Source organism: Lycorma delicatula, chromosome 8, assembly GCF_047948215.1.
Source record: "Lycorma delicatula isolate Av1 chromosome 8, ASM4794821v1, whole genome shotgun sequence".
Lineage (NCBI taxonomy): Eukaryota > Metazoa > Arthropoda > Insecta > Hemiptera > Fulgoridae > Lycorma > Lycorma delicatula.
Genome location: NC_134462.1, coordinates 67,639,314 through 67,655,829, shown reverse-complemented (window position 1 = coordinate 67,655,829; position 16,516 = coordinate 67,639,314). Strand labels below are relative to the sequence as shown.

The 16,516-nt window shown below is 33.7% G+C and overlaps 1 protein-coding gene across 1 annotated transcript in view; it reads left to right on the top strand.

Moving 5' to 3' along the window:
- Positions 1 to 16,516, top strand: part of LOC142329473 (proton-coupled amino acid transporter-like protein acs) — a 48,559-nt gene that overhangs the window by 12,423 nt on the left and 19,620 nt on the right. The window contains exons 4-5 of the mRNA XM_075374142.1: positions 7,822 to 7,946; positions 16,394 to 16,478. Coding sequence (XP_075230257.1) covers positions 7,822 to 7,946; positions 16,394 to 16,478 — 210 coding nt within the window. The remainder of the gene's footprint in view (positions 1 to 7,821; positions 7,947 to 16,393; positions 16,479 to 16,516) is intronic.

Here is a 16,516-nt window from a genome sequence, read left to right as displayed (position 1 = left end):
ACCCTATCTCTGTAAGTTCGTCCTGCATCTCGTGCAGCTATTCAGAGATCTCCAGAGAAGTTGCCCAGTCCTCTTTGTGTCTAGGTAGAAGTTCTTCAGTGGGTATTTTCCACCCTTTGATATATGCACCCATTGCACAACACAAAGTAAGTCTCGTTTTCTTGAGTGTTCATGCAAGTTCCTGAGTGGTCATCAGAAAACTCTCTCTTGATCTAAGTTGTGGTCGTGCTGGTTCATAGCCATACAAAGGATGAACTTGGGATGTTAAAGGCTTGAACTTTTCCTTGTGAGGCTTTACTTTGCATCAGATATCATTTGTGCAATCCTAGACAGACAATACAGCTTTTCCAGGGATGTAGGTAATAAGCAGCTCATAATAATGCATAATGTTTAATTCAATGCCACGTCTTCTTCCTTGGTATGGCAGGATTTGTACCACACCAACACTGGACAAGCATATGCTGCTGCAGACAAGTATAGTGTGAGGGCTGAGGTTCTGAGTGTATCTGGCTTTGCCCCCAGGTTGTTTCAGTCAGCTTCTGCACCACACTATTCCTTGCAGTCACATTGTTTTTGGTGATCAAACAATGTTTCTTGTATGTGAGGGAACGGTCTGATGTAACCCCGAGATATCTTGGAGTTCCACAGTATACCAGTTGGATTCCTTTCTAAATGATGTCCAGTTTCTAGCTGCCTGTCTGATCTTCAAATAGAAGACACAGGTCTGCATTTTGGCAGGATTTGGCTTGGAGCTATTCTTCCTTGTAGTAGGTTTTAAGATCTTTTTTTTTCAGTCCATTGCTTAATGTTATCTCCACCTCCTTGAAACTGTCAGCTTCAGCAGTGAGTGCATGCACAGTCATCAGTATAGATGAAACTCTGAATTCCCCAGGTAGCGGCTGATCATTGGTATAGATGTTGAAAAAATAAAAATAAAAAACAGAAATTATATATTACTACATTATTACATAGTAATGCGGAAAAAAGTGACTGGTTACGTCATTATGACTACAATAACCCTACCCATCATCCAAATGAAGTAAATGGTAGCCAAATACCTGGTGTGCAGCTTAAAATGGAACCAAGCAGGCTGGAACTACAATAATTAATTAAGCCACTTTTACTCTGCTACTGTTACTTTACTACTACTGCCACTATTGGCTGTGAATGTTACTACTCTGTTGTATTGTCAGTTGTAAACTGTTCATGCCTCAGAGCAGTGTAGTTCTTTGCAGTTGTGTTTTTTTTATAAAATCCCGTATTCGATCGAGGTTGATGTACGGGAAGCGTATATACCTTCGGATCTTTTCAAGAAACACATAAAATATTCGTTGATTATTTCCGATGCCAGTATCACAGAAAAGAGTAACATACACGATTTGGTTGAAAATGGTGAACAATGGTCGGTTTCAAATACAACAAAATCGGCGACCTTTCGTCAGGACTACCGACGCCATACCCAATATTCAATGATGAATTTATGCCAGTTCAAAAAAAAAAAAATATAAGTAAGTTATTACAAAGGTTAGATTCACTATACTTCCTTCATCTTACGGTTATTAGGTAACTGAATACAGATAGCATATGTGACTTCCTCCACAAAGAAAGTGCATTGCACCCTCCAAAAACTATAATCCTTCCTACCAGACCGTACTATTACTACTAAACTACAACAATTACAACTAATTAAACTACAATTACAACTAAACTAGGCTCATTGCTACTAGACCGAAAGCCTTCAGCGAACGGACTGAATGAATCGCCTCGGGAGAAGGACGCAAATATCTTCTAAGGAATAACCAAAATAAAAATACTCCTAACCCGATCTACAAAGGACCGAAACACAATCTCCAACTCTCTCAACCTTAAAATAAAAACATATATATAACCGCCACTAAAAGTTAAAGAACCGAGTAGATGCTAGAGGTATAGTTAAGCACAATTCAAGGTCATATAGCATCACAAATTGGTGAAGAGATTTTGTCGCGGGAGCGGTTTCACGAAAGCGGATTCCTGTCACTTTCGCAGGTGGAGTTGGCAACATTAGCTCGACAACGACCGTTAGAAGGTATCGGCTGGCTAGGTGCAACGAGTTGATACAACACCCTAGGCGAGTACGTTAGGTTGTATAGTACGCCAACTTTTAAGATACAGTTCCGAATCAGTCCTACCTAAACGGACCATACTAAATCTTGTGAATCGGATGTATTCAATTTCTGGGCGGCAGCCACACAAAAATGTAAGCTGGAGTTGTATCAATACAAAAACCTTTACGATGACAAAGCAAATGATATCGTATTTCTGATCGACATCGGGTAAGATATATAAAACTTGCTTACAAATGCAAATGAAAAAACGAGCTTTATTACGTTCAGCCTTGTTTTTAGAATGTGAAGGTTTTTTTTACATAAAACTGAAGCTATATGAATTAAAGATGATATAGAAATCTGTAGCGGTGATATTAAGGTACACGGTATAGGTGAAATAGAAAAGGCGATCAAAACAGCAATTCTCATCCTTCATATGGTGGACAACATTACATCTGACTAACGTTGACAGCCAGCTTGTTACTCCATATGACTCTAAACTGTAAAAGCGTGCGGTTACCGGTCGATAACAACAAAGTAGGTTCAGGTCTCGGTAACTGTCCTCTCAAATCAAGAACAAAACGTGCTAGGTTTGAATGTTTCGAAAGATCGGTATTCAACATAATCGAAAGCGCATTCAATAGTGACCTGGACTATTACTATAGCAATGGACTTACTATAGCAATAAAAGGAATGGCGAAAAGGCTATAAATCATCCCTACTCAGCCTCAAACAAAATGTTTTAAATCTACTTACTGAGTCTCTTACGAATGTGAAAAAGATATAAAATTCTATCTATTACTAGTGTGTATACACGAAAAACGTAGAAAATTGGCAGAGTAATGAAAAATACGAAATAAAAGACACAAACTTTAAAGCAAAATTGATACTAGTTAATGAAACTGATTTAGGTAAAGCTGTAACGAAAGGAAGCGGGTGCTATTTGCTAAAGATGGACGGTCTATTAGTCCGCATAAACAAATCGCTAACGTGGTTCAACGTAAATCGCTCTTCCTAAAGTAATTAATTTAAAAAGGCTGCGATCAACGTTCGAAATGGTGACAAGTACTATTTCAAATGGGCTATACTATCGAAACATATAACCGGACGAGCTCCTCAGTGGTTAAATGAGCGATACTACGCTTTGGAAGACAAATACAACTTTAGCATAATTAAATTTTCAGCTGAAATCAAAGACGTAGCAAAAATCGAGAAAGCTAATAAGGTTTCAGTAATATGATGTAAAGAAAAATAACGAATAAAACTGATAAAGGTATGGGATGGGGAAAAACGTTTTCGGTAAATCAAAGCTGATTGCTTCGATTTACCCTTCGTAAAGAATGAGACGGCTAGTCATTACTTTGCACATCAAATTCTTCATGTCTGGTCTGATCACTGTTAACAAAACATACAGAAGCAATCGAAACTTGCCCAACGGTGCTTCTCCGTCTTCCAAAAGGCGCTGTTGTGATATGAAAATGCAGGCTCACCTCCGAACGCTGTTCGATCAATGAACCGGCTCATGTTAAAATGCTACAACTTCGTTTCATAACGAAGTTACATCCCAACTTGGGATGTATATTAAAGCCAAATATCCTTCCTTTCATGGTACGATTCTGTCTTCATTTCTAATAAACCATATTCATTAAGAATTTTGGTCGGAATTGTGTTCAACCTTCTGCTTGGCACTGTAAACGGGACAAACATTTCTCAGATCGATACTTCCCAGACGTTTACTGACAAAGTAAATTTTTAACTCAGATTCGAACCTTTCCAATTCCTTCTTAAATCTATGCAATCTGCTGTTCAGTTCTTCTATAGCATCTTTTCCCGTTTGCGACATTAATTTTGAACTACGACAAAAAGTATGTATTATAATCGAAAAATAGGTAAATAAAAATTTTAAGTAACATCTTAAGTTTTAAATTACATTTTACCCACGTAGTGGGTAACTATAACGACGATTTTATTCCTGGTAAAGGGATATTTTCTTTGTTTTATCGGCAAATAAATTTTTGATACAGGATTTGCATATTATGTTATATGGGCACATGTACATAATTATAACTCGACTGGATCAATTAAACAAATGATACCGATTGTTTTTTGAAATTACGATTTTCTGCTGTATTTCGACTGTGAAGGATACAGCTTGATGGTCCAAAAATAATCTGCTATCATATTAGGAATCCATTTGCCTTGATACCTCATTTCCATAGCTGAATTCTCCTGAGGAAAGTGTTCCCCGTGCTCATCACTCATTGCGCCATGATTTTCGCAAAGAAATTTTCGGAAGAAATCTTTGTGCGAGTACATTAAGTATACTTTTAAGGAGATATTACAATCCAAATTTTTATAAGATCGTTGACAATATCATGGCAATTTTCCGCCTTTAGATTTACCAAAAAACTCTGAGTAACATTTTTGAATGCTTTCCAAGCAGCTTTCTCCAGTGGATACAATAGTTCCTCAAACCTTTCATCATGCATTAGTGATTGTATTTGTGTGCCTACAAATATTCCTTCTTTAATTTTTGCATCACCAGTTTTTAGGAAACTTCTGTTTTAAGTACATGAAACCAAGAGTATTTTCCAAGGCCTTGAAAAAATTCTTCATTAATTCTAGTTTTATTTGTAATGGAGATAGCTACACATTTTTAGGATTACACAATGGGTCATGTTTCATATCTTTCTGTTCAGGAATGAGTGGTTCGCGATTAGGTCATTATTTTCTAATGAAATGGTTTTTGCTGTCCCTACTATCCTATTCATACAAAAAACAACAGTACCTTGTAACCAAGCTGCAGACCAAGAATAATTGCAATTATCTTCAAATCACCACAAATATTCCATTCATACACTGCATATTGAATCTTTTCCAATATAAATTTAAAGTTTTCATATGTTTCTTTCATACTATCAAAGTGAGCCACAGGTACTGATGGTAATTTATTGCCATTATGCAGAAGCACAGAATTTAAACTAACTTTAGAGGAATCAATGAACAAACCCCATTCTGTTTGGTTATGTTCATTACAAAGTATCCCCATAAGAGAAGAAATGTCATTACAAAACACTAAGCCATTTTCTTCAGAAAAATAGTCTTTAAATTCAGAATGACGATTTTGATAAGTACATACCTTTTGTATTCTTTTGAAGAAGATTCCACCCTTTTAGCTGGCAAGCAAGCATTTCAGACTGTCTTTTGGATAACTTTAAATCTCGTACGAGATTAAGATTTTCATGAGTCAGTAAATGAGGCTCAGATGAACAACTGCTTTGTTCAAAAGTTGTATCACCAGAATATGTTTCTTTTTCTTCCTTACTTCCATCAGACTCTGAGCTCTCTTCAACTAATGCCACATGTTCTGGAGGCTTTGATATGGGTAATTCCTTGTAGTGTGGAACTGGTCTCATTGCAGTTTGGAAGTTAGGATACACTACTCTATGTTTCGATTTTGACGTAATTTTTTAATGTTTGTTAAGCAGAAATAATAGTCAGAAGGGAGATCTTTGGGTTCTCTTCAAATCATAGGTATAGAAAATGGCATGGGACGTGTGCCATTTTTCCATATGGTGAGAAGCTTAGAACATGATAAACAACAGATATGTGGGGTCCAGGCCCTTGTTTGGTCCCCGAAACAAGAATGTTTTACATCCAAAATAAAGTTCATAACATGTTTTTACTAACAATTTGTCTTTGGGACTTAAGCATCACTTCACCACATACATAACAAAAATTGTTAGGATGATTTAAACAAACGCTAGGCATTTTATATCTAACAACTAATTATAAGAAATAAAGTTGTAAATATGTAATACACAATAATTCAGACACACAAAGCACTCACAATGACGTGTTTACTAGTTCACTACTATCTCAAACTGGCATCATTCTGATGAATGTGTCTTACACTAGATCACGTTTGTACATGTTTATATACATCTGAACCTGCACAACAGTAGCAACACAACCCTTTGAGTTAGCTGATTTGGTTCCATCACATTTACAATGCTCTAGGAGCTTTTACTTGACAATGGACAAATGGACGAAAAAACATTTTAAAATATTTAAATTAAAATAATAAAAAAATTGTGAGTGATAGAGAAATTCTGAGTACATATTTGACAACAGGATAAAAAACTGCATTAAATGCATCTATTGGTACTCAAGAGACAAAAATCATGTTCCATTTAATTTTATTTCTTTAAAAACGGGAAATTTATAGCTACTATTAATAAAATTATTTAATAGCAAATTAGTTTTCTCATTATGTCCAAAATAAGTGCATTTTTTTTGTCACTATCCAACTTTTAGTTGTGGCAATGATAAATTTGCAGTGTTTTACATCAATTTGAGAGTTATTCTGCACATCTAGTGTTCCAACCAGATATCAGTATTCAAAATGTTACCAACTGCCAAATGTCTTTTGATTTGTAACTGAAATAGTGGAAAAACAAAAACTAATCTTCTCTGTACAACCTTTAAGTGGATTTTTGTTTAAATAATTTTAATTGGGTCATTGGGGTTTAAAAGTTAAAGTTGTCCCAGAACTATCATTATTACATTACTCGAAACATCTTAATTAGGCTATTGTGACTGACTACTTAAAAACATTGTCGGTGGACAGACTTGAAGCTGTGTTTCAGAACAAACAAGGAATGGTTTCATTTATATCTGAATGTTTATTCACTCAAAAGCAGATATTGAATGATTGAAAATCCTCAACAGATGTTTGAGTGTACACTTCACCAAAAGAAAATCAGTGTAATGTGTAAAGTCAGTAGAGTTTTCACTTTATGTGTACAGATATAACATACCTATGTTGATTTTATTTCATTGTAATTTTTTAGAAAAATAAAATACTAATACTCCCAGTTTCTAGGTAGCGAAATTATACTTCTACAAGATATTTTGAAGACTTGATTACAGTTCTTACTCAGTGGTATTGCAGATGATATTTTTGTTAATCATGTTTATAAAAAAAAATATTAGGATACCTGTTCAGTATAATTTGATGTGTTAGGTGCATGTTTAATATATTATTTTTATCAAATGACTGTCATATGTGCTTGTACAGTTGAACATGGTTTGTTCAAAAATTTGAATGTTGTGGCTAATATCATTGTATGTTCAGTTTTTATGAAGTGATTTACAAAGATTGATTCTGATACATGTCTAATGCTTAGATGTATTCTTTTATTTAAAAATTTTGAGTTTTTATATATTTCAGAAAACTGAAGAGTGATCTGACTGTGCATGTTATGTGAATATGGTTTTAAACATTTTTGTTTTTTTTGAAAAAAATTTATTGTGCAAGTATAAACAAACCAATATGAGTCCTTTCCTATGAGTTTTCTCTTTTAAACTTTTCTCAATTTATAAATAAATAAATTGATTTTAATTTGTTGCTTTCTATACTATTATCATTCCTTGAAGAAATGGTTAAGATCTCACTTGAATGTTTAATAATTAATTGCATTTTAGTGGACTTAACATTTGCTGATGTGCAACAACTGTACTGTTTACTGATTCACCTAAGTGAAAAAGACAATCAAAAACCTAATTTTCTTAGCCTGACTTGAGAATTACTGTACTGTTTTCATGAGTTAGGTCTTGCAGCTACAACCATTAATGTTATGATTATGATGCAATACATATATATATTATACTTACATTTTATGATATTTGGATATTTATAAATGGAATATTAATTAATTGTATCACTTTATAGATTCATTGTGCAGAGGAAGTTAAGAATAGACTTAAAATTAAGAAACCACCTGATATGGCTGAGACAGTCTACTTTTGTTTTGCAAGTGGTTCAAATAGTAATGAGTGTTTTGCTATTACAATGAAGTGAGCTTTTATTTACGGTAAAAAATCTGAGTCGATATAATAATATATCAGCACAGAATTCATATTCACAATGAAGTAAATAATAAGTACTGTAGATCCTGTTTGTACAGCTATAACTAATTAATAAGTATGGTTTAGCATATTTAAACAACTAGATTTTTAAATGGTTTTTACTGTATTCCAGTCTTGGACTGGTAAAATTCATATCTTTTCTGAAAAAGACATGATATCAACTTTTATTGAGTGCTAGCCTGTTGTCATTTGCTTCTTTTTTTTTTGGGGGGGGGGGAATGTACACAACAAATGTTGGTTATTAGCACTCAGAAGTAATGCTTCTACAATAAACAAACACCAAATATCACGGACATATAAACTAAATAACAGTAATATAAAAAAATAAAATTAAAAATCAAATAGCACAATATTTCAGGTAAAATAGTAAAAATGTAAAACACATTATAAACATTAAAAAACATGTTACAACAATTATTAAATATTTGAATATAGATGCTTGGACTTAAGAAATAAGACATTCTATAACATTGTCATATTGTTTCCTAGAATATTTCAAATGTTCCCCTAATTTAAATTAATTTAATCCCCTCTAATTTAAATTTCTGTCTCAATGTCGCATAAGAGTTACTTGGAAGTAGCAGCAAACAAAAACGAATGCATTGCTCCAATTCATGAGATGTCCATGAGTAAGTTTAGTGTTCCCTATTCGCAAACAGCAAATAATAACCTCCTCTCGATGGTTATTCCTGTATAAAGAGCTCTGTGGTGACACAGCGTTCTTAACTGGCTGAAGTTTATTGTTGATGGTAGCATTCCATTCAGTTTCCCACTCATCACGAACCACCCTCTTCTGACAACAGACAAATCTTTTGAAACATGATTTTTTTAAGCAGGCTGTAAACAAGCCTCTTTTGCCACGCTAACAATACACTCATTGCCCAAAATTACAATATGGCTGGATATCCAGCAAAAGCTCAGATTTGTTTTACGCTGAGTCATCACAGAAATGATAGCGGGAATCTCACAGTCAATGGGTGTCTGTAATGCATGTCATTATTCTGTAAGGCACCTATAACACTCATGTAATCTGTACCTGTACTCTCATGTTCCTTTAATGCACTCGTGGAATCTGAACAGATAATTATGTATAGATATGTTGGGCTAAATATATTTAAGGTTTTGTTAATAGCATACAGCTTCACGATGAAAACACTGGTGATGCTGGGAAAGCCAAACATGTATGTTTTATTGCCAACCATATTAGCATAATCAAGCTACAAAGGAGTAGATCAAATGGTTTTGTTTATACCCAAAAGGTAGTTCACCTCTGTCCACTAGAAGACTTACCACAGTGCTTGAATGAAACGCACTGGAAGCACAGACAAATGAATGATTGACTACATTGAACATCCTAAGAGTAGTGGTCCATGTGGACGAATAAGCCACACAGCTGTAACGCAAGAGGGAATGTACCAGAGCTTGGTAGAAGAGCAACATGCACATTCTTTCAGCTTCCCAGTGAGCATTAGATAGAACTCTCAGCATTTCTAGCATTTTTAAACACTTTACCTTCAGTTCCTTTAAATATTGTTACCCTTGTCAGTCATTGGTGTAACCACAAATCTAAACAATCTAACCTGGGTGCATGGTTCACTGATTTACCATATAAAAACAGTTGAGGGTGAACATGTTCCCTCAACCAGGAAAAGTGAATGCATTTCGTTTTCCAGGGAAAAGGCGAATCCAGTCACTTACCTTACGATTCCAAATGGGTTATTGTATTTTGGAGCAACCCCTCGGCAGTAGCCAAAATTCTACAAGCATTGTTAGTAAATTGAAAAATCATTACAAATAATGAACACAGATTTATGCATGCAGTTTACTGTAGCATTTATGGCTATGGGAATCAAGGAAACATTTAGGACACTTCCCTGTGATATTTCGTTTCCTAGTGTGAAGTTGTCAGAAATTGAGCAACTGTTAGGACAACTCAAAAGGAGCAACTACTGAGAAGTCTTTGATGAGTGCAAGGAAATTCCCTTGTCCACCCCATTCTTGGAGTACATATAGGATCCCTTTCCTCCAGGCCGTGTTGTATGTCTTTTGCATATCAAAAAATACAGCAACCACGTGTTTACGTAGTAGGAAGGCATTTTGAATAACAAATTCCAGGGCAACTATATGATCGATAGACTATCTCGCTTGGTGGAAACTATATTGCTAGTGGGCAATTAGGGCTTTTTTCTCAAGGTACCACACTAGACACCGATTTACCATTCTTTTCATCAACTTGTACAGGATATTGGTCAAGAAGATAGGACAATATTTGAAGTGGACAATATCTTTACCAAGTTTCAGTATGGGTATCACCAATGCTGACCAAGAATCTGTAAGAACCTGGTCATAAAACATTTTATTGTAAAGAAAAAAGATATAATACGATATCCAAGAGATGAGGTGACATATTGATCCTGATGAGTATCATTTCCAGGGGAAGTGTCACAGGAATTATTCAATACATACCTTACGTAGCATGTAATTTAATCCAAACACAGGGAATTTTTTGTTTATTTCTGTTTTATGTTACTGCTTGACCACACCCATTCTTTAAGTTGCCTGTATAACATAAGGTTATTGTTCTTTGGTTACTTAGTAATCTTCATGTTATAAACAGTGTTTTATAAAAGTTAATTTCATTTTTTATTACAAAATCATATTTTCATATTCTGTGACTTGAATGTAATGGTAATAACTCCAAGAAAGTGTTCGAAAATTGTTCTTTTTCTGAGCATACCAGTATGAGCTATACCAATATAGCTAAAGTGTGGTGGGACAGTGAATGCTATTTTAAAAAGGTTTATATAAACTTGTTCCTTTTCACATCAAAGGAAATTCAAATGCGGCTGTAAAAAACTACTCTTAACACAAGATCAGTTATTAGTGAGAAAAAGTAAACTTAATCAAAAATCATCTGCTCTGGACTTAAATTGAGAATTAGTAACCAGTAGAAAAGATTTACACGTGACAACTCTTAGACGTCGATTTCTTGCAGCTAGATGGAAAGTTTGTCAGCCAACTAATTACAGCTTTTAATACCAGTTATGTGCAAAAATAGGCTCTCATGGGCCTATTTTCCAGTAAGCACATGCTAACTGGACCAAAGAAGACTGGAAAAATGTTATGTTTTCATACAAGTTACATTTTCATGTTCAGGGGCAAAGGTTCCATATGTTAGAAAAGCATCAGATAAAAATACATCACTGACTCATATCAAACAATCAGTTAAACATCTTTAGAAAAAAAATATTTCGGAGTAGTTTCACATTTGAAGGATCTTATTAATTTCTTCCACTAGATGGTTAATTGAAAAGTGAAGATTATATCAAGATTCTGAAGGAAATGGCTATGACACAGATTCAAAACAAATTCTCACAAGGCAAAAGAGTGTTCCCACAAGATTTGGCGCATGCCATAGTGCCAAAAAAGGGGAAAGATTTTTTGAAGAACAAAACATTAAAGAGCTCCCATGACCGGGCAAATCCCCAGACTTAAACCCATGAAAATCCTTGGGTAGTAGTCAAAAATGAATTGTACCACAAAAATTGATCTCATTAAAGCAATAATATCAGTATGGTTTCATGATGAAGAAATAAAAATAAATGGTAGTATACTTTTTATCAAAATCATGCATGTGAAGTGATTAAGAATAAAGGAGGACATATTAATTTCTAGATATTTTCAAATTGTACAGATATAATTTTATTTTCTAAATAAAGGTAGTTCTTCAGATTAATTTTTGCACACTTCTGTAGCTTATCAAAAGAGGAAGGAATGTTTAATTCACTTCATGCATCTTTAATAATAAATGGGATACTTTCTACCTGCAACTTATACCTCATAAACTCAGGACAGTATGACAATATAAGGGAAACTGACAAAATATAATTCCAATGTGTTTGCCTCATCCGTTGGTGAGGTGACAAAGATGCCGTTATTTTTCAGTTTAACTGGAAACGTTGTTTGTCATGATTTACTCATGACCCAAATTTTTCTCCACATAGCCAATGATGGAGTTGTCCAAAGAATGTATATACATAATTCAGCCAGGATATTCATTTATCACACCGAAACACTCAACAGCATACAGCTTGTTTTTGCTTCACAAGTAAATAAAAATATGTCCAAAGCCACAAAAGTGCTCAAAATTTGCATTTAATTGGATCATGATTTTTGCAGAAGTTGCATGCCACTAGTTGTATTGTTGATAAACAATATATGGTCAAAAATTGCCTATTCTTTAAAGAAACAAAGGTAATAATTAAGATCCAGTTGAAGAAAAATTGCAATACTTAGTATTGCTGATTGGGAATATAAGATAAAAGAGAACAAACAAGATAAACATAATCAGATATGACAGGATGGAATGTACCTACAGAAGTGGAAGAAAGTTCATATTGTTCAAGTCCCAAAAAAAGATAAAACTCTGACAGATCCCAATAGTTATTGTCCTACTTCCTTGACGTGTGCTATGGGAAACATTTTTGAAAAAATGATAAATAATTGACTAGTTTGGATTTTAGAAAGAGAAAATTTTTTTTCATTACATCAAGCATGCTTCTGACAATACCACTCAATTACCACTGAACAAATGATAAATTTAGAAAATATTATATATGAACAGCTACATCACAAGGACACAATGTTTTACCTTCTTGTTTTACCAATCTTTTACCTTCTGCAGTTCTTCTTTGACCTACAGAAGGCTTTTGATATAACTTGGCATCATGTAATAATGCTTCAATTACACCAATGGGGCATTCGCATCTACTGGTATTACTTGTCAACTATATGAACGTATTCTTCAAGTACGTGTTAACATTGAATACTCATCAGAAAAAATATTGGAAAATGGCATACCACATGCTCACTGTAGAGCTGTATCTTGTTCACGATCGCCATCAATAAACTGATATTAGCCATTCCAGCAGAATCAGCAAATGTGTTTACATCGATGATTTGTCGATTGTACATGCTAGCAACACTACAGTTATAAAGTGTAAATTGCAACGCACAATAAACACCCTTAACAAAGTTACAAGGAATAATGGTTTAAAATTTTCACCAGAGAAAACTTGCTGTGTACACTTCTTTAGGAAGAGAATTCCTCACCATAGTCCTGTTTTGACCATCGATGATCACCCAATACAATACAAGGACAATGTAAGATTTTTAGGTGTACTGTTAGATAAATCCCTTACATGGGGACTACATATGCAGGACTTGCGTGTTAGATGCATATTATTAAATGCTTATCAAACATTAATTGGGAGTCAGATAAGAAATATTACTGCAGCTGTATAAAGCATTGGTTCAATCGAAGCTTGATTACGGGTGTATTGTATATTCATCTGCTACAAAGTTGCATCTACGAAAGTTAGACGTAATACATAACAGTGGAATCAGATATGCCACAGGTGCTTTCCGTACAAGTCCGGTGGCTAGTTTAAGGCCAGAAGCCGGCTTAATGCCAGTCATTATAGAAGAGAGATCCTATTGTTAAGATATGTGGCAAATACATGGGCCTTTCCTATTCATATAAACAATAAAACATTTAATGATCGTCCTTTGGCTCCATTATATGAACATAATACTACCTATTCCAGACCAGCCAGAATACGATATAATGAATTACCAAGGAAATATGGAATCACTTTACCAAACATATTAGCAATTTCTTCAAGAGAAATACTGCCATAACTTTCACCAGCAGTAAGCAAGAGACTGAATCTCTTATGGAAAAATAAAAGAGAAATCAGTAGTAATCATCCAAGAGGTATTTTCATCCACCATCAGTAGTTATTAAGGAAACATAAAAATTTATACTGATTGTTCTAAATCCGAACATGGTGTTACATACTGCATGTATGTAAATGGGAAGCCCATTCATGGAACTGCCAGATGTGGCAAGTGTTATTAGAATTTGTTGCTACATAGAACATTTCTGTGAACAGAGAGTGCTCATATGTTCTGACTCGTTAAGTTCACTAACTGCTATTCATAACAAGAAAATTAAGGACATCCTTATTGCAAACATCCTCTCCATTCTATTTGTTTTAAATCAATGAAGACAGTGATTTGTATTTGAATGGACTCCAGAGCATGCTAGTATCCCAGGAAATGAAAATGCAGATGGAGTTACCAGAATGGCAACAATATGTGATAATATGGATATAATTTCTATTCAAGTGACAGATGTTAAAAATTGCCTAACCAGTACTATAAGAAATGCATGGAGTAATGTTTGGAGAAGGTTAAATACAAAATTAAATGCAATTAAAACTTCTCCATGTAAATGGAATAGCGATGTGAAACTAACTTGCTGAAAACAAGTGGCGGTCACCAGAATCAGTCAAGCACAAATAACAAATTCATATTTGTTAAACAGGGAAAAAACTGTTCTGTGGTATATGCAATTATCAGCTTACAGTCAAGAATCTACTGGAAGAGTATACATCTGAGCACCTCAGAAAGAGGTACGATCTAATAAGTAATATTGCTGCTGATTTGGAAAATGGTAAAAATGAAAAGATAGTTGCTTATTCACATGCCAGCGGGCTATTAACAAATGTATAAGTCAGTACAACTTTTTTGTTCAAGAATTTTCTATATGAAGTAGTTTTTTTATGAAATGGATTTTATTTAATCATCTGATGTTGCCAAGACTTCAGATATTTTATTTATTTCAGCTGTGTCCAACCCACAGCCCGATTATTCCTTTTGTTTGGCCTATTTAGATTTTACACAAATAGTTTTTTTAGTGAATAAAAAAATCTAACAAAAATTATAATACATTTTATACAAGTAATTGTACATCTATGTATATTTGCTATTATTGCTTAACACAGTAATACAGTTTTCATGGCTATTTTTTATATTAAACTATTTACAACATTCATAAATGGCTCTTATAGTCTTACATTTTTTAACTTATGGTATTAACGATTCTCACTGTAAAAGATTTTTATTTTAAAAATAAAATACATGTTTTAAAAAAATAATGTTAGAAACAAAATATAAATAAGTTTAGTTAGACTTCAGAAATTTGATAAAATCACTATTATAAAAAAAATATTATATTAAAAAATAAAAACTTTTTTGATTTTATCAAAAAGTTTTATCCTTTTTATCTCTTGTCTATGCGGTATGTCGCTCACTTCACATTCCTAGTATTTTATTGGCCCGGTAACTATTTTGGGTTGGACATAACTGATTTATTTTCTTACTTTTAATGTGTTTATTTTTGTGTTTTATTTTATTGTCAGGACACTTTACACTGAAAGTGTTATTGGTGTTTTGCAGTATAAGTGTGTTTAAATGTTTTTTTTAAATGAAATATAATTAACTAATTTTATGTTGCAGGACACTCTGAATATTAATATTAAAAATTGTTAGTGTTTTTTGTCATTTTCTGGGTAGGGTAGAGGCTTTTAAGAAGTGTCTGACTATTAGTACTGTAATATGTCTCTTACATCAAAAGCTATATATATAAAATGTTTGTAACATAAATTTTGAAATAGATAATACAAGTATTATTAAAGTTTCCTAACCATCATTAAAATTTCTATTATATTTTAATTATAGAATAGCAGTTTGTATTTCCCACCTAATTTTGATTTAATGAATCGTTGATAGTAGATGATTTTTTCCAGGTCAGGATTAGGAATTTAATCTGCTCTACCAAATGGGCAGCTCAACTTTCAGGCTTACAGTGTAGCCACCAGTTGGGAAATAAAATTTGCGAAATCAGTATATAGATGGCATCCTATCACATACCAAGGATCCACTAGTTTTTTAGTAAATCATCATCATAGAGTAGCTGGTAGTCAAACCTGTACAATATCTATCGATAATGGGACAAAGTGATCATTGAATATATTGAAACGAAAGCATGATCAACCAATCAGAATTGATTCAGGTAATTTACATTGTTGCCCAGGACCAAATTTAATATCCACCATTCTCTTGGAGCTCAAAAACATGGGGTTGAATTAAGTAGGATATCTACCTTTGTCTTCTCAACAACAGTTCATCCATGTTTCGTTCATCTGGTAGTAAGTGTACAAATATTGTTAAATCCCTTTGTTGTCCTGTTACATTTCCTTATGTTCATTGGTTTATTATTGCTGATCTGACTAGAAGTGATAGAAAGGCGATTTTTTATATCTATGTACATAGTGGTGTGCCTTTGGTAACCTATACTTGGTCATGGAGAAAGCATACTGCATTTAACATTATAAGATTATAGATCTGTAGTATAGTGATCATCGAAAAAAAATACTGCTCATAGTGGGTCCTGCAAGGAAAGGTTCAAAATTATATTATGTTAGTTTATCTTTTAATTACTTATGACATGATTTTTAATATGATTTCAGGATTACAGTTCAGATCTTTATAGTATCAATGCAAATTGGTATATGCTGTGTTATTATTGTGTTTACAGGAGCCACATTCAAAATGGTAATTTGACAAATATAGTATGAGTGTGTTCTTGTTAA